General features: G+C 47.3%; 1 protein-coding gene across 6 annotated transcripts in view; it reads right to left on the reverse strand.

Moving 5' to 3' along the window:
- Positions 1 to 19,711, reverse strand: part of PPP1R16A (protein phosphatase 1 regulatory subunit 16A) — a 76,375-nt gene that overhangs the window by 34,480 nt on the left and 22,184 nt on the right. For 4 of the 6 annotated variants that reach the window (XM_030553973.1, XM_030553969.1, XM_030553970.1 and 1 more), the window contains exon 2: positions 16,006 to 17,990. In XM_030553973.1, the coding sequence (XP_030409833.1) occupies positions 16,006 to 16,255 (250 nt within the window). In that variant the 5' untranslated portion in view covers positions 16,256 to 17,990. Of the gene's footprint in view, positions 1 to 16,005; positions 17,991 to 19,711 lie in introns of those variants that run through there. The other 2 variants (XM_030553972.1, XM_030553975.1) reach the window with 2 other exon arrangements.

A 19,711-nucleotide genomic window follows, 5' to 3' on the forward strand; every position in this document is an offset into this window, starting at 1 on the left:
TAAGCAAAGAAACTGTCATGAGAAGAGGGAAGGTCCTCTCATTGATTGGTAACTGGTTAAAAGATAGGAAACAAAGGGTAGGAATAAATGGTCAGTTTTCAGAATGGAGAGAGGTAAATAGTGGTGTCCCCCAGGGGTCTGTACTGGGTCCAGTCCTATTCAACATATTCATAAACGATCTGGAAAAAGGGGTAAAAAGTGAGCTGGCAAAATTTGCAGATGACACAAAACTACTCAAAATAGTCAAGTCCCAGGCAGACTGTGAAGAGCTACAAATGGATCTCTCAAAACTGGGTGACTGGGCAACAAAATGGCAGATGAAATTTGATGTTGATAAATGCAAAGTAATGCTCATTGGAAAGCATAATCCCAACTATACATATAAAATGATGAGGTCTAAGTTAGCTGTTTTCACTCAAGAAAGATTTTGGAGTCATTGTGGATAGTTCTTTGACAACTTCCACTCAATGTGCCACAGCAGTAAAAAAGCAAACAGAATGTTAGGATTCATTAAGAAAGGGATAGATAAAAAACAGAAAATATCATATTGCCTCTATATAAATCCATGGTACGCCCACATCTTGAATACTGTGTGTGGATGTGGCCGCCCCATCTCAAAAAAAAATATATTGGAATTGGAAAAGGTTCAGAAAAGGGCAAGAAAAATTATTAGGGGTATGGAGAGATTAATAAGACTGGGACTTTTCAGCTTGGAAAAGAGACGACTAAAGAGGGATATGATAGAGGTATATAAAATCATGACTGGTGTGGAGAAAGCATATAAGGAAGTGTTATTTACTCCTTCTCATAACACAAGAACTAGGGGTGACCAAATGAAATTAATAGGCATCAGGTTTAAAACAAACAAAAGGAAATATTTCTTCACACAACGCACAGTCAGCCTGTGGAACTCTTTGCCAGAGGATGTTGTGAAGGCCAAGACTATAACATGGTTCAAAAAAGAACTAGATAAATCCATGGAGGATAGGTCCATCAATGGCTATTAGAAAGGATGGGCAAGGATAGTATCCCTAGCCTGTTTGCCAGAAGCTGAGAATGGGCGACAAGGAATGAACAAAAGAGGTAATCCTCAAGTGATTTGTTCCTTGTCGCCCATTCCCTGCTTCTGGCAAACAGAGGCAAGACACACCATCCCTGCCGATCCTCGCTAAGAGCCATTGATGGACCTATCCATCATGAATTTATCTAGTTCTTTTTTGAATTGCCATAGTATTGTCCACATAGTACAGTATTCTTGCCTCAAGCGGTGAGCTACAGCAGATATTTCATAGAAAAGGAAAGTGAAAATCCTCATGATCTACCCAATTGTGCAATACTAGGGGGTGGGATCTCTTCAGATCCCAGTTAGTGCTCATCTAACACTCCAGAGCAGGAGGCCTGATAAGCCTATCAGAGTTTTAAGCAAGGCCATTAAGTAGCTATTTTGTTGACAACTCATTGACCCTCCTTTATGACATTAGCAGTGCAAAGGTCGAAGATGGAACAGATACATTCAGTCATCATGCCTGTTTCCTGCCACCTAGTCAGAATCCCTCCAGAACTCTGTCCAGTTCATTTCCAAGTCACCCAGGGAAGGACCTCTCACCACCTCCCTTGGAAAAGTCTCTTCCCAGTGGGAAGCTTTTACTGACAGTCAGCCTACATTTGAGTTTCCTTCAGTCATTCCTGATTGTCCAGTGTCCCTTCCTCCATTAACCAGGACAGCTCCTCTCCCTTCCATGGGATTATAGCACTGCCCTGTCACCATCATTCCTCTGTGCATTCAGGTTCACACAAAGTCCCATCTCTTCCCCTCTGCAGGGCACAACCTCCCTCCTTAAGGCCACCATGCTGTACCACTACCCATCTCTACAATGGTGCTAGTCACTCCCATTTCAGGCCTAATTAATCAAGCCCAAAGAAAACACAATGCGACATGACTGACCAGCACTCTTTGTAAATACAAGAGGACGCCAGCTAGCCATGCCCCAAGTATCTGAACCACCTTAAGCCGCCAGCACCTCCTTTTCCAAGTACTCCCATTATCAGATGGCTGGGGAGCTGCTCAAGCTGTTTGAATAATCGGGATGCTAAAGCAGTTTGCTATTTTCTGCTACCTACCCCTACCCCTTATTACTGCTTCATCACGTGGGGTGTTTTGTTTGCTTGGTTCTCTGTCTGTAGAGCAAAAGATCCCAGGGTAGGACCCTTTTCTTCTTACTGGTCTGCAAAATACCAAACACACCAGTGCTGGTAGATAAATATTAACTAATCCTGGTATGGCAGTTGTGTGTCACCACATAGCCAGGCACTACAAATTTCATTCTTTAACCTGACCTCAGTGCTATCCGCATTGATTCCTATTATATAAGGTTTATTTCCACTTACAGCTCTCTGATTGATACTCAACTGTAAGAAACAAGAATGGTTCCTTTACCAGGCATGTGAGTTCCATTTACCAAGCATACAGGGACGCTCTGAGGACACTTTCATTTCCAATCCCTCCCCTCTCCTTCTGAATGGGAAGGGCTGGCAGGGCAGGCCCAGGCAGAACTGCACTGACTTGGATAACCTATTTCCCCGGCTGGTTTTCCTCTATTACAGAACCTACTTTATCCCATACAAGGGAGGAAGGGGGGGGTTTCAGCAGGCATCAGGACGAGCATTATTGGCTCCCTAGGTGGAAGACTCCAAGCGACAAGAATGAATATGCTAGTGAGTGAACTCCCCTCTCAGGCCCGAGGTGACTCCTCTGCGTCAGGGAGGAGACACACTGTATTGCCCATGTGGAAGAGGTTTGCCCTGCTGCGACCACCGGTATAGGCAAGTCTTTGGCCTCCAAGGCACAAACGTTAAACACGACTTGCCTAAAGCATACAGCATGTCAACAGCAGAGCTGAAAAGAACCCAGAAGTTCTGACTCACTGCGGAGCCAATTGCACTGTCCCCTCCAGAGGCTGTGGGGGAGAATTTCTTTAGGGACAGGTAGGAGTGTCGCAGCACTAATCTATCTCGTGACACAGAGCCGAGCCTTGGCTGCCACGGGGGTTGGGAGAGGAATCCCACGAGAATGAGATCTCCCGTTCCCTAAAAGAGAACGAGTCTCCTTGCTGCTTTGCGAAGCTAAGCCAGGGAACGGCCATGCCAGGAGGTACAGGTCTCTCACATTTCAGTACCAACCACTGAGGGTGGAACCTGCAGCACTCCTCAGAACAGAAAGGGCCGACATTCAGAGATCATTGTATCAAGGAGGAAGCTAACGCCTGCCAGAAACTCACACAACGCAACAAAAAGAACCAAGAGAAAACAAGCAAAGAATCCTGCCTGTGGAAACAGTAAACAGCCATTCCCAGTGTTTGCGTGCTGAGGGGAACCAGTAAATACTGATTTCAGAGCGGCCTCCCGCGGAGCTATTCTTTCAGGCTGAAATACGTTAAGGGCTTTGCAGTGTCAGGGAGATAACAGATCAGACCTGGTGGAAATTGGGAATTTATAAAAAGGAGACCAAGTGAGTCAGGGGGAAAGGAAACAAAGAACCCAGCAAAAGCCCTGTCTGAAATAAGCCAGTACATACAGTATTGATACCTGCAGCCACAGTACTGTCTAAGGCTGTAATCTTACTACACCACACAAGATATGCAGGGTCAGGCCATGCACAGAAGATCTTCAAGAGGAAAGGATTCTGGTAATTCAGTAGATAGCACTCCCCTCTCCCCGACAGCACTGAAGGAGCGCTCAGCCTAACGCTAAGGTGCACTGTATGCTAGATGAGACACGCAGGGCCCCATGCTTGTGGTTAAAGATCCTACGGCCCTTTTCATAGAATATGTAAGTTGTGCTGTCTCTCGTGTCTTGGCCAAATTCCACAAATGAAATGAGAAAAAAATGGGGCTTGTGCCCTTTTTATGATGGGCAAAGAAGCAATGGTAGGTTTCTTCCCCAGAAAAGGCCACAAGGAGGGGCTGGGGGTGGAGAAGAACCTAGTAGTTGGAGAATTACTGAAGTGGTGCATCAAAGGAGCAGGAGAGAGAAATGTGAACGGGGAGGGGAAAAGGACTTTTGGTCAGACTATTTACAACACCTACAGGACCACAATGAGTCAACAGCACTTGGGAGGAAGGAAGCCTCTACCCAGAGTTCAACATTCCCATGTCTTCAAGCAAGGTGTGGAAGCTCAGTGTACATCCCTGGAGGCCAACGAGTCCTCTGCAAAACCAGGGGAGCAGAGCTGATATTTCTGGTTTCAAAATTGAAGATATTTTTTAAAGAAGCACAAGGCTAATTACCCCCCTTTGGCAGATCTCCTGTCATTTCTGTTGGATAAATTATTCTTCCGTGTTCTAGTCTGTAAGGTAGTGATCCTGTGTGCTGTTAAGCAGTGGCATTTGGTCCACACGGAGATGGCTGCATTTCAGTGCTGGCCGAAGTAATCCTTGTATTAGCGTTTGTAGTACTTTAGGATCTATATAAATGCAAAGCACTTTTTTTTTAAAAGCTGGTCTTCAATATTAAGGGATTGGTTCCAGCCCTTGGGAATTTTGGGGCATTTCACCTCCATTTCTGTAATGAAGGCAAGAGAATTCTGCAGACTCCGTATCCCAGAGATCTGCACCATTTGAAGGTTAAATATTACAGTGTGACTAGCACTGCTTGGCCCTGATGCAGTTCACTGTGTCCACTGGCATGGCACACCCACACACAGCACTCACTCCCCCCTCACACACACCGTTGCTGAGCCGATGCACCCAAGAGCCCAGCCTTCATTTCCTGCACAGCCGCTCAGAAAAGTGGCCTAGCAGCAGGTGTATGGCTGACCGCAGAATAATGGGCACACTTTGTTTCTGGTATAAATTTATAGCCAGTAATAAATTAAGTTACTATTATAAAGTAATATGATCTTATCTTTTGTTTCCGGTGCTTTGGTTGGTACTTTGTGCTCCTGAGGCTTACGTCCAACTCCTGCTTACAGCTGGCTCCATCCTGGCTGAGGATCCACACACATGGCTGCTCGAGCTTGCTGGGAGCTTGTGACATCACCAATGGCAGCACCCTCAGCCTCCCACAGCTGCTCCTCCATTCCATCCCAGATCTATGGCTGTGGGTTTCCTGTCCCCCAAAGGCAGGAAGTGTGAACATGAATAACTCGTGATCTTTAGGAGAAACCACTGTGGGAAATCGCCCTGCTCTAGTCATGATTTTGCACTGGGTATATTTTACAGAACTGTTTAGCAAAATAAAAAGTTTAAAAGGAGATTTAACATTTCTTCACTTCTACAAAAAATAAGGGACAACCCTGGTCATGGACCATGTGTACCCTAATGGCCTCTGCATTCTCCCTGTCCTAATCTGTATCAGCTGATTGGAGCTCCTGCTGGGAAGTGTCAATACAAGAGCTGCTTCCATGAAATAGCAACAAAGATTACTGAGAACTGGCCAAGCCTTCATTTTAAATATGCTGCAAAACAGGCTGATTTACTACAGGAGTTTTGCTGTAACCCCACATCTCACCACCACCACAGATTTTATATTATAGCTTCAGTTAGTATGCAGATTTCATGCAAGTTTCATAGCTGATATTTTTTTCTTACAGTTTTTTAGATAGAGTTAGATGAAGCTATTGTGCAAAGTTAAAACATTTTTAAAAACAGGAGATCTTAAAACAGAGTGAACAAAGCAGAGAAACACGGGGAGGGAGGGCTTCCCAGAAAGCAATAGCTGCAGAGAAGAAGGTCTTTGCACCACCTGTGGCGCAAATGTGTTGAAGTTGGTGCTAGATGAGCAGGAGGAGTGAGGGAAGAGAAGATGAGACATAAGGCACAGACAGAAGGGCTGTGAGATCAACTAAATCATGTCTAGGAAGTATATTCAAGTGAAGGGTTTTATCAGGTTAAAAATCACATTTAAAAATAAATGAGTCTCCCTTGCGTTACCAACCAGAGATCACTGAGACAAACTATTATCAATTCTCATTTTATTTTGACCATCACTGGTACCAGAGCAGCACCAGCAGACCCAACCAAAATCAGGGCCCCACGGTTCCATGCACTGTGCAGATATGTAATAATAAAGGCTATGATTTTGTCATGAATATTTTTAGTAAAAGTCACGGACCGGTCACAGGCAATAAAGAAAAATGCACTAGCTGTGACCAGTCCATGACTTTTACTAAAAATATCTGTGACAAAATGGGGATCAGCGGATCCCCACACCACCGGCAGCAAGACAGCTGAGCAGCGGCTGGGAGCTGCAGGGCTGCCACCACCTGCAGGGCAGCTAGAGGTTACAGGGAAACCCAGCTGCCTGCAGTTCCGAGGATCCCCTGCCGCCCATGGGGGCCAAGAGCTCAGGGATTCCCCACTGCCTGCGGAGGCCGGGAGCTTGGAGTTCCCCTGCTGCCTGCAGCTCCACAGGCCCCTGCCGCCTGTGGGGGTAACCCCCGCCATCCATGGTAGCTGCGGGGTTCCCCTGCCACCCACAGCACCACGGCCCCCATCACCCGTGGCAGCTGTGATCTTTAGGGGTTCCCCCACTGCCTCTGGCAGCCTCCACAGCTCCTGGCCCCAGCGGGCGGTGGAGAACCCTGCAGTTCCCAACCACCACAGGCTGAAGTCACGGAGGTCACTGGAAGTCACAGATTCCGTAATAAGTGTAATAACTTAGTAATAAGTGACAGTCCCCACCCCAAAGAACTTACAAGCTAAATAGGCAAGACAGAAAAGGATAGGAGGGGGAGGAAAAAGTCAGAGTGACTTCCCCCAGATGGCACAGGAAGTCAGCCACGATAACAGAACGCAGGTTTCCTGAGTTCCAATCTAGTGCCTTATATACTGGATCACGATGCCTCTTTATGCTGTCTGTTTACTTCCAGCATGTCAGCCATTTTGGACAATGAAATTTTACGATCCAGTTTCCCTTTCAGGGTTTGCATGCCCTAGAACATGGATGTAATGTTTGGGTTGCAAATGCAGCAGGGATACATTTAACAAGAGTCTTTGCCTTCGTGTTTCTTGGAGTTTTTTAATTAAAGGGATCGTGGTAGCGTGGCTCCTACTCTCCGTTTTTGTAAAGCTCATTTTTACCAAAACCTAAACTTGGGGGGACAAGTCTGATCTGACAGCCTGGCATGAAAAACCAGGGAGGATCATACTGAACTGGATGATGGAATTACTGTCACCCATAAGATTCTTCAATTCCAATCACAGCCTATTTTAGATTCTTTCACTTCCAAAATTGGTACTGAACGGACCACATGGATGGACACAAAAATGCCAGATACAGGGCACATTTATTTGATACTGTATATATTCTGAAATGTTTACAGTGCAAGTATATGTACAGTATGCTCCAATGTTATTACTGCACTTTTGTTTTAAATATTGTTTTAGTTTTCTACATATATAGCTTTAGTTTCTATGCTATTTTGAAGAGGTCATTACTGTAAAGAAAGGATCGGACATCACTGAACAGAAGGAAGAGGGACCATTATGATGCCATGAAAGATTTAGACTGGGGTTCGCAAGGAGGCCAGAGGGAGTTGGGTGCCAAACTTTCTGACCACGTCTACATTAGAAAGGGTTTGCTGGCATAGTTATACTGGCAAATCCTCCTACAGTGGGGAGAGAGCTAATACCAGAAAGAGTTCTTTTGCCAGCACAGCTTATACCAGTTCCCCAAGCAAAATAAGGCATACTGGGAAAAGGGCTTTTTCAACAGGATAAATACTTCTACACTAGGGCTAACCTACCTATCATTGCTAGCAAGTAAAACTTAAGTGTAGATGACCAGGTCTCACTGACTTTCAAGAACCTAAAATCTAAGCCAGATGCTCTCAAAGTGCCAAGTTACATAGTCATGGAGTTGTGGAGTCACAGGCAGATGACACTACATCAAATTAACACTTGGGTCATATTTTTTCCATAACCCGCAGGAGTGGAGAATTTTTTTAAATGACTTGTCATAGTCTGGAGCACAGTTCTACTGCGCAAGGGTGAATTTCACAACAAATTCAGTGACCACGGAATTGCAGCTTACACAGGGCCCTGCACAGAGCTACCATGACTACTAAATAAGTATGAACCCTTGTGAAGTGTGAATATATACCATGGTTAGCGATGACCACATCTCCTATTTCCTATTTATTAGTTGTATTAGGTAGCCTGGGTCCCACTGTGCCGGACTCTGTACAGATATATAGATAAAAATGGTCCCTGCCCCAAACGCTGACAATCCAGAGACAAAACGCAACTGGTGGGTGAAACAAGCCAGCAAGGAGGCAGGATGAAGTTACAACTATACAAACTTGTGCACAAGTTGTAAGTATTTTGTGTGCGTAGTTCTGAGTAGCAGCAGTAGTCGCAGCTCAGCTGTCTAAAACTGCTTACGAGCTCATTCTAAAGCAAGCGTGCAGAGGGAGCCATCGGCCATTAGAAATCCAGACAAATACGCAGTAAGGCAGCACACTTCTGTCTCTAGCATTCCCCTCCTCTCTTCCACAAATCAGCTTCAGGTTGTGTTTCGAATTTCTTCCTTCAGACCCTTTTGTTTCCGCCTCTTCTCCACCTGATCCCTGGGCCTATGTTTCTAGCTCCCCTTTTGATCTCACTCTCTCCACATTTTAGGGTGACAAAGAAAGAAGGTTGATGCGCTTCCAAGGTCCTCCCTATTTTCTCCTTTTACTCCATCCAGGTCCTACAAGCGAATCCCCTCCCTCAGAGAGGATGGATGGATGGATTTAGCAACTGTTGCTGTTCTGTCAGAGACAAAGGAAGTCCTAGACAGGTCATAAGAGGTACGTATCCTTCCCATAGGGGCAGAGTGCTTTATCAGGCCTTGCCAGCACAGGAAGTGAAGGACCCAGCTCAGTCCACAAAACCTGCCACTAGACTCTTTTGCTTGGGTGTCCTGTGCCCAATCTCCCTCAGCTCTTCACTCCCCCTTCTGTTTGTCACCACTTATTTCCCATCTCCTCTCTGTCCCAAGTATAAACCCCACAAAGGAATTTTTCTTTAAAGGATTTTATACCCAGGACAACATAAGAAATTACTGGGAGTATTAACAGTCACCAAGGCTGTATCAACACACACATTCACCAGGCTAGGCTGCTCTGAAAGATACCTTCATTCTAGTCCTTCCCACAAACATGCTTCCTCATGGTCCACAAAAAGTAAGATCATAATTTTTTTAAATAAGATGTGATTACTAAATCATCCCTCTCTCTGGATTTCCCAGTTGGCCCCATCCTTTGAGTCTCTCACACGGGCTCCCAGAGGCAAGGACTGGCTATTTTTTGATCTTGCACAGCACTGAGCATATTGTGAACGCTAAACAAATAATCACCAGATCAAACCCTACACATCTTGCCCATCATTCCAACAGCCTCCTCAAATGCCCGTAAGAGCAAATGAGCTTTATAGAGTGTTCACAAACCCAGGCTATATGGGTCCCAAGCAGGAGCCAGTTCCAGAGTCAAGTCTCTTCTGGGGAACGTCTTGCTAGCAGTCCCCTCCCATCTAAACCGGTTATATCATGCATGGAGAGAGGTTGCTCTTCAGATCACTGCCTCCCAAACCACTTAGGGCATTCATAGCTTAGCACAGCACTTTTTTCTCCACTCGGAGGCTTACCGGCAACTGGGACTGAACCCAGGGAATGGTTTAATAAGCAAAGCACCACATTCTACAATAGTTTCAGTTTCTCAACAACATCATGCAGTGCCATTACAGCAATCTAACTGAGGTGACACGTGCTTGGATAACTGAAGCAAAGCCCATAGTAGAAAGGACAAGGTGCACACTTGTAGCAAAGCAGAGATAAAAAGTTTGCACAGCGATCAATGCATTGGAGATCGATTTAGCAGGTCTAGTGAAGACCCGCTAAATCGACTGCAGATTGCTCTCCCATCGACTCCTGTACTCCACTGAATTGAGGTGAGTTGACTGGAGAGCGTCTCCCATCGGCATTGCATAGTGTGGACCCTGCAGTAGGTAGATCCAAGCTATGTCGATTTGAGTTATGCTATTTACGTAACTCAAATTGCATAGCTTAGGGTACGTCTATACTACCCGCCGAATCGGCGGGTAGTGTTAGATGTATCTGGGATCAATCTATTGCGTCTCATCTAGACACGATAAATCGGATTACTTAGATAAAGGAAATGCGGTAGATATAATTTACCTAGATTTCAGTAAGGCGTTCGACACGGTTCTGCACGGGGAACTGTTAGTCAAATTGGAAAAGATGGGAATGAATATGAAAGTTGTAAGTTGGATAAGGAATTGGTTAAAGGGGAGGCTCCAGAGGGTCGTATTGAAAGGTGAATTGTCAGGCTGGAAGGAGGTCACTAGTGGAGTCCCTCAAGGATCGGTTTTGGGACCGATCTTATTTAACCTTTTTATTACTGACCTTGGCACAAAGAGCGGGAATGTGCTAATAAAGTTTGCGGATGACACAAAGCTGGGGGGTATTGCTAACACGGAGAAGGACAGGGATACTATTCAGGAAGATCTGAACCACCTTGTAAACTGGAGTAATAGAAATAGGATGAAATACAATAGTGAAAAGTGCAAGGTTATGCATTTAGGAATTAATAATAATAATTTTGGATATACGTTGGGGGCGCATCAGTTGGAAGTGACGGAGGAGGAGAAGGACCTTGGGGTGCTGGTTGATAGCAGGATGACTATGAGTCGCCAGTGTGATACGGCTGTTAAAAAAGCAAATGCGATTTTGGGATGCATCAGGCAGGGTATTTCCTGCAAGGATAAGGAGGTGTTAGTACCATTATACAAGGCGTTGGTGAGACCCCATCTGGAATACTGTGTGCAGTTCTGGTGTCCCATGTTCAAGAAGGATGAATTCAAACTGGAACAGGTTCAGAGACGGGCTACAAGGATGATCCGAGGAATGGAAAAACTGCCTTATGAAAGGAGACTCAAAGAGCTTGGCTTGTTCAGCCTGGCCAAAAGAAGGCTACGGGGGGATATGCTTGCTCTATATAAATATATTAGGGGGGTTAACGTTAGGGAGGGAGAGGAATTATTTAAGTTTAGTACTAATGTAGGCACGAGGACGAATGGGTATAAACTGGATATTAGGAAGTTTAGACTTGAAATTAGACGAAGATTTCTAACCATTAGGGGAGTGAAGTTCTGGAACAGCCTTCCGAGGGAAGTAGTGGGGGCACAAGACTTTCCTGGCTTTAAGACAAAGCTTGATAAGTATATGGAGGGGATGTTATGATAGGATCGTTAATTTGGGCAATTGATCTTGGATTACCACCAGATAGGTCTGCTCAATGATCTGCAGGGAGATGTTGGATGGCATGGGAACTGAGTTACTGCAGAGAATTCCTTCTTGGGTGCTGGCTGGTGACTCTTGCCCACATGCTCAGGGTTTAGCTGATCGCCATATTTGGGGTCGGGAAGGAATTTTCCTCCAGGGCGGATTGGCAGGGGCCCTGGAGGTTTTTCGCCTTCCCCTGCAGCGTGGGGCACGGGACGCTTGCTGGTGGTTTCTCTGCAGCTTGAGGTCTTCAAACCAATTTTGAAGATTTCAATAACTCGATCCTGGGATAGGGGTTGTTATAAATTGGATGGGTGGGGTTCTGTGGCCTGCCTTGTGCAGGAGGTCAGACTAGATGAATCCCCGAATTGACACCTGTACTCCACCTCGGCAAGAGGAGTTGACGAGGGAGCCGTGGTGGTGGACTCTCCACCGTGAGGACGGCCAGGTAAATCAAACTAAGATACTTCAACTTCAGCTATGCAAATAGCGTAGCTGAATTTGCATATCTTAGTTTGAACCCCCAGCTAGTGTAGCCCAGGCCTTAGATTGAATTTTCTCTGTAGTGTAGACAAGGCCTAAGAGTAACGTAGGACCTCACACCACCTAGGCTGACACCCTGGCCTCACGGATAATAGGAATTTTGTCACTGACTTCAGCAAAGCCAGGATTTCACTCCCAGATTGCAGAATTCTTAACACCAGACCAACAAAATGATGGTCTCACACTCCGTCAAACAGGGGCACCAACATAATTTGGACTGAGCCTCAGCAAAGCTCCAACTCATATAGATACTGGGCCAGGTCAGTGGTGATGAAACAAAGCTAGATACCAGCATATTGACTACACCCTCCCTACCTTCCCAATGGCCTGATATATCTGTTGAACAGGAGGAGATAAAATAGGCCCTTAAGATAACCTCCAGAGAGGGCTCTTAGGGGCAGAGGAACAATTACCAAACACTATCCTGCGGCAACCACAGTCTGAAGAGGGCATACAGAGCCTTTCCTCTCAAACAGGGCTCAGGTCAGTAATGGGCAGGAGCTGTTGCCCTGTCAGATGGCAATTTAGTGGCCTGAGTCCAGTCCTGGGGGCAGAGAGGTGAAGGTCTGAGCAGGCCACAGAGATAGGGTTGCCAATTTTGGCTGGACGTAGTCCTGGACGTTTCATCATATGACATAATCTTTAATCTTTTAATTCCTGGGGACTCCAGGACAATCCTGGATGGTGGGCAACCCCACACAGAGACCAAGCCACTAGAGGTCAGCTGTCCAGCTGGCAGGACAATGCAGGGAAGCGACACCTATTATATGGACAGAGAGCGTCAGCCTCCAGGCCGGCTGAGCCAGCAGTTTTCCTTCGTGTGAAGTTTAATGCAAAAAGCCACAAAGCCCCTTTTCTCTTCCTTCACTAGAGCCTGTAACCGAGCCCTGAAGAGATTCAGCTGGTTAACATCATTTCTATTTTTAGCCAGCCTGCCTTTTCATTTGAGGACCATACTGTGTCATTATCTAGTCAGGCCAGAGGGAGGGGCAGAGGCAGACAGTGCATCCCCTCTTTCACTTGGAAACTGTGCTGGGAGAGGAGGGGAAAAAATATGTTGTTGTAAATTGCTTAATCCCAATGGAGAGTAAGAGCGTTAAGAGGGAATCCATCTGTCCACTTGTCAATAGCAAGTGGAAAAGAGTTCCTGACAAGCACGGTGAGGTGGCTAAGCCATCCATTCCATGTTTCTAGTTGTGAAGGGAACCTCCCAAATTTGACCTGATGCAGTGTTGTCTTTCTGAGCCTGCAAACAGCTCCAGGGCCTCCAGCTCTCCCAAGCAGAGAGAGAATTAAGAAATTAACATGAGGCAGAACCCTGTGGGCAGCAGTGAAAGTGCCAGCACATTCACTTTGCTGTTGCTTGAGTAACCAATGAACAGCAGTAAAAGCAGGAACTGAGGAGGACCGGTCTGCCAACCCCACAAATAAAGGAAGTTGAGAGAGGAATATGGTAAGGTAGCAAAGAGGCAACTCCCAGCAAAACACCTCCAGCCAAGAGGGGAAGGGTGGGAAGGGTAAACTCCTTCACCCTTTCAAAAGCCAGAAACGGGCAAGGGGAATGCTTCTAATGAACAGAAGCCTGCTAGCCAGAGGCTGATACAAGCCACAGAGGAGGGTCCCAGGAACTGCTCCCTTCATCATTCTCAGCAGCTGGGGTGACAGGCTTCTTAGCAGGGCATTGCCCCAGGACATGATGGGTTGGGACACTCCTTTCATAGCTGTTGTTAAATGAAGGCTGTATGTTTCTAGTCATGTGATTCACTAATCTCATCTGTACAGCTGAATAATTTACATAAGCACTAAGGGAAAGGACCTGTCACCTGTGACTAGTGCAAATAGCAGCCCGGATTAATCCTCAGGCTACAGGTGTCTAGTAATCCCTCCATTAGGCAAGCAGTTTGTACATTTTTGTATACACTAGTGATGATAAGGATACATACTGTAGTTAATTATAGGTCACTGTTAAGTCAATACTCCTCTTAACACTGTTTGCTCATCTTCAGCTGACAACGTCATGTCCAGCAGAGAACCAAAAAGCAATGTAATCCATGTAGTTTGCAAAGGGTTTGCTGTTCATTTTCTCATGTCATTTTGCTAATGCTGAATCGACTCTCAATACTGTACAGAGCTCAAGCCGCTGCCCATTATTTAATGGCTCTATTAACCACCAGAGCCAGCAAGATTTTGTTAGAACTCTAGTCAAAAAGTTCTCAGGAAACTAAACTTAACAAGAACTGGGATTCTACAGAAATCAGTTTAAAAAAGGCAAATCAAAGTCTGTGATTTACAGAATATAATTCTGATGTGTCTGTGGCAGCAGCTGAAAACCCCTCCTTGACTCATTTTCTCTTTCTAAACTCTCAACCTGCTGGGCTTCTCTCTCACCAGGCCCGTGTTAAATATTGGTAAGACTTGCAACACTACCTGCCCTTTAACCATGATCACCCAATTGCAAGAGACAGAGATGAGTTTTGCCTCATTAAATCCAGCTGCTTCCTGGCACCAAACCTCCTTGCTAGGTCAAACTCTGTAGCTACTTGTGCCCTCTGCACCATTCTGTATATGAAAGAGACACTAGAGGGAAAATCCTGCATTTGCAGAAGCAGGTGGAGCAGATATGACTTAATAAATCAGAGAAGTTAGAGACTGAAGAGACCTATGACCTCTTCCCCATCCCCCAGCCCTTTGCCAACTTCGCCCGGTCACGTCTCTTCTTTGGTGCATCAAGCCTATTAATTGAATGTCAAAAAAAACCACAGGCAAATTTCACCTTGTGGCCTGGGACACACATTCTTCACAGTACCAGGAAACAAAGCCAGCTCTCCCCAGCTTTCCTCTGGACCTGACTTTTCCCTTGGAGGCTGTGCGTCATCGACTGACGCCCACCAAGGAGTTTAGCTCTGTTTTGCAGGCTGCAGTGCATCGTACGAGAAAAGGGAGCCTCAGGGGACCAACAACTTGGGGCAAAGATTTGGGGCAACAAAGCACAGCCCCCTCCAAAGTAATGTCAGGCAGCTCCGCATTTGGTACAGTGACTCCTGTTAAGGATGAAGCCGGTACTCCTCTGCCATTCCTTTCCAGCACCTCCTGCTAGCCAGAGCGGGCACTGGAGTAGCTGTGCAGGTGTTTTGCTGTTCTGGATTTGCCACTATTTTAAAACAAAATGTTAAGGGAGCCTGAGGTGAACCCAGAAGAGCTAGAAATGCTGGAGGGGTGAGAGTGACCTGTGACATCGAGTGCTTTCTGGTGTAGCCGCTTTCCCCCGATGCCATTCAGATGAGACAAAGGCACCCAGGCCCATTCCTCACAGGCCCCTCTGTTCTCCCTGCTCAATGGCAGCTGAGGGCACGCAGTGAGTCACAGGACAGTGCCCAGACAGGCGGCAGTGATTTCAAACAAGGGATTAGTGTAAACAGAACAAGGTGTTCTGTAGATACACTGAAAGCAGACTGCTGTCACAGAACCATCGCCTTTCAGCACGCTGCCCGTCATTTCTTTATCATTTGTGTTATTTAAATCAAGTCTGATGGTGTCCAAATGCCACCTTTCCATCCTGGGTTGTTTGCCTCCCTCCCCCCCACAAAGAATTACCCTATCCCACAAAGTGGGGAAGGGTGAATGTGGCCCCAGAGCCAATCGTGGGAGCCCTGCCCAGAGCCAGTTGTGTTATCAAAGACAATAAGCATACAGGAATGGGCAGCGTTATCTACATGCTCTACGGAATGGAGAAATGGGATTTCCCTGCAACAAGAGAAGGTGACCCACTACCAGGGACCAAACTCATCAGGGCCCGACGCTATGTAAATAGTCTGTACCCTTCGATAAAATCACTCAGCTCTTCCTCCAGCGGAAAGAAGCCCACATCAAAAGATCATCCCACAATGGGCCCTTTCTTGCTTAGGAGTGAGTTGATCTTTCCAGCCCCTAGATCTAAGCAGAGGCAGTGATGCAGCTGCTTACCACACACGACCTATGGAGTCCAACCCTAGAGGCCTTCAGATTCCATTGCTAGTCCCGTCATTTCTGAACAACAATTTCTGCTTGAAGATATTTTTTAAAATGAAGCCTCCCAAGTCTTATGGGGACACCCCCATCACCATCCTGCACCCCTCAGACATAGTGCCTATGCCCCCACCCCCACCTCTTACACTCAGTCTGGGAGTACCTGGCCCTTCCTACCTTCCTCCACATCATTGCGAGATGCTGCCTCCAGCAGCTTGATGCTCTCCGGAAACAGCACTCGCTTCTCCTTGCTGCTGTTTTTCTTCCTCTTTTCTGCTCTGACCTTCTTGCCGTGAGCCTCCTTTTCAAACTGTGCCCATTTCTTCAGCTGCTGCGTCCGGCGTTTCTGTGCATGTTTCAGCCGCTCCTGGGTGCTCATCCTGGCCACTGCTGGCATCTCGGCCAGCAGCTCCAGGTGTTCCGCCATGGCTGCTGCAGGGAAGGGAACACAGACTGCTCCTCGTTGAGGTCTCGATTCCAGCCACAGGAGCCCCAAGGCACTGGGAAGAAAGCCCAGGCGTGTATAGAAGAGAGGCGTGAGGATCCCTGCCTCCAGAGGGCATTACCTGCACCACTTCAAATGGTCTGTCACCAGGCCACAGCCTCAGAGAACATGAATGGTACAAACTTGTCTTATACCTGGATCCTGGCTGCTTTCTGGGGCTCTGCCACCCCCTCTGGAGATAGAGGGTTCTGCTCCATAACCACCCCTCTCTCTCGTTTCTCCCTGAGTGGTTTGATGGTCTTCCCAGGCCTCAAACACCTAGGATCTTTCCCATGAGTTGGGAGTCAGCAATCTTTCCAGAAAAAACACTCACCATGCAAACCAGCAAACAAGTAACGTGCACTGTACCATTGGTGAGAGAGGCTCCTGCTCCTACCCCCTCAGCCCAGCAAACGGCCATGCAGGGACGACGAGCAGCAGCAACAGACTCTTCATTCATTGGGTTTAGGATCTTTGCAGCCTCTTTTCACCTGCACACCGTTTCACAGGAGGCCCAAAGATACCCGTACAGTGCCCTCGTGGCTCTGCCCGAGTGGTTTCAAAGGTAAAGGTAGACAATTAAATGAAGAGCCATGGAGATACAGCCATCCAGACAGGCACCTCAAAGCTCTGAGCGAGGTCAGTCAGTTCTCTGTCCACACTGCTCTTTGGGAGCAGACAGAAGGCTTGGGAGGTTAAGCTGGAAAATCTGTGTCTCTCCTGCAGAGCAGCACTGCTATTCAGTCCTGTATTAAGTTAGTGGGGTGCCATCTCACTGGAGCCTTTACACCCCAGCAATTCATAGGACAGAGGAAGGCTGGACGGATTTTCAGGCACACTCACGGTGGGAATTATTACAAAGTTATTTTGTCTGTCACCAAGTCCATGCTTGGAGGCTAATTACTTGGCTAACGTCCTCCCTTTTGCCTCCTGTGTTCATGAAGCAAGGGCCGTGGGGGGGTAAACAAGGGGAAAATGTACTGATGACTTAGCTGCAGCTGCCCTCATTCCAAGCAGCTCCTCCCAGCACCGGGAACCAACAGGTTGTTCCAGAAAGCTGTCTATGGCTGCTGTGTCCTCCCCACAGAGATCATTCAAAGCTGCCCAGCGGAAGAGATAAACACCAGTGAATATTCAGTGCCTATTACCACCATAAACCAGCAGCCCCCGAAGGACCGAGATCAAATATCAAGCAGAAGAAAAGAGAGGAAAAGGCAGATCCACACACCCCTCTGTGTCACCATATCCACAGCACTGCACAATCCTGTTACAGCCGTTGCAGAGAGAAATCCCTTCTGCATTCGTTTCTTCCATGTGGTCTCCAGTCTTTGCCACTTCCAGGTGCTCGGTGAACTTTGAGAACATGGATCCTCATTGTCAGAGGGAGAATCCCTCTCTCCACATCCCCTGGTGCTCTGCAAGTTAACGTGTTTTCCTTGGAGCCGCCTGAAAGCCCTCCAAGAGGAAGCGGTCTGTTTGCACTTCCCCTCCCCGGGGTGGACACAAAGGAAAGCGGCACAGGAGCTGGAGCTCTAAGCCTCGGATTGCATCCTGGCAGCCCCTGCAAGTGCTCCGGCAGCCTTGCTGGCAACTCCTCCCTCCCTGCAGTCAGCCACAGTGACACTTGAAAGCTGGGCTGAGCTTCCCACTGTCCTCGGAGAGTGGAGCTTCAGGAGTCCTGCAAAGAAAAGAACAAGCAAAAAACCAGAGTGGGGTTAGGGCACTGCTGAGGGGAGAGAGCCTGCCCCTCCCTACAAGACCCTGACCCCTCTCTGCACCCCACCTGATGCTGGTTTTGCCCTCTGTTAATCCAGGATTAACCTACAAGCAAAGTTTAAGCAAATTACCCAGAGCTTTGCCAGTAGCAATTGAAAGCTTCTTTCTCCCTCACTGAAGCTGCTCACACGGAACAACCCTGCTGAGCACACCTTCCTGCCAGCAGCATTCCCGCAGACCTGCCAAGGCTTGGAAACTCGCAGCCTCCCCTGCAAGCCACGGTGCTGCTCGGGTAGGCTGGCTTTCAGAGCACCAAGAGGACGAAAATAAAAGTTTCCTCTAGGAACAGAGCTGCACTGAGTTAGCTGATTACAGAGGTGTCTGACCCCCAAAGGGTGAGCCACAGAGACACGGCCGCTCCATCTCCCAAGCACATGATTTCATTGTCTCAGACTTTATTTGAAGAATGTTCTGCAGTTCAAAGCAGTAACCGTAGCCACCCCACCAGGAAAGCTCCTGTGTAACAGCCTAGTATGGAAACAAACCCTTTCCTTCTCCTTGAAGGGTCACTAGACCCTGCCAACAAGGGACAGATTATTTACTTACCTGAGGACACGAAGTTTCCACAATTGGCCGAGGCCTCTTATTATTGAATCAGAGAAGGGAATGAACTTACTAGGTCTAAAGTGCACCTCTGGGGCCAGGGCAGGACTGCTCCCGGCTCTCTTAGCAGTTCCTGTCTAGCTGTGAACAGCAACACACACTTTGCCCTTGGGAAAGCCCAAAACACTGCCAGCCCCTTGGGGGAGGGACTGCCTCTTTGTTCTCTATTTGTACAGCCCCTAGCACAATGGAGGCCTGATCCATGACTGGGGCTCCTTGATGCCATGGTAATACACTTAATAATGCAAGGTGGGTCAGAATTATTGTCCCCATTTTACCAATGAGTAAACTGAGGCACAGAGATGTCCAAGGTCACAGCCAGTTTGTAACAGACCTGGGAAAGGAACCCAGGTGACCCAACTTCTAGTCTTCTACTACAACCACAAGGTCACCTTTTCTCCCGTCTACCACTTCCCACGGGAGAACACTGCACAACTGAAATCACACAATGGGGTGGTCCCGAATATTCACCAGCCTTTTTCCAGTGTATTCTTGGTATCAGCCATTCAGAACAGATCAGCAGTGAGAGCAAAATCTGAGCCACACACCACGCACTCAGCTAGTCAACAAGAGTCACAGAAACATAGAAACTGCCAAACTGGACAGACCACAGTCCATCTAGCCCAGTAACCCATCTCGGACAGTGACCAGCACCAGATGCTTCAGAGGAAGATGTAAAAACCCTACAGTAGTAGACGTGGAATAATCTACCCCCTATTAAGTCTCACCATGGTCTCTCCTAGTTAAAAGACTGGATTAAGCCCAGAAGCAGGAGGCTGAGCATGTCGGGCCGCACCCATTTTTCCAGCCCCCTCCGCCCCCCCCCCCATTGGCCAGGGCCCCGGGGCCCCGTTGGCCCACTGGCTAATCTGCCTCTGCTAGCAGTGCAGATAGTATTCCAGATGAGGTCACACCACTGATTTACGTCATTGGGCAAGAGACCTAAAGGCAGATACTGGCAGCTGCATAAAGCAGCACCTCTTTTACAACACTAACTCACAAGAACTTCACAGCAGCAGA

This window comes from Gopherus evgoodei, chromosome 2, assembly GCF_007399415.2.
Source record: "Gopherus evgoodei ecotype Sinaloan lineage chromosome 2, rGopEvg1_v1.p, whole genome shotgun sequence".
Lineage (NCBI taxonomy): Eukaryota > Metazoa > Chordata > Testudines > Testudinidae > Gopherus > Gopherus evgoodei.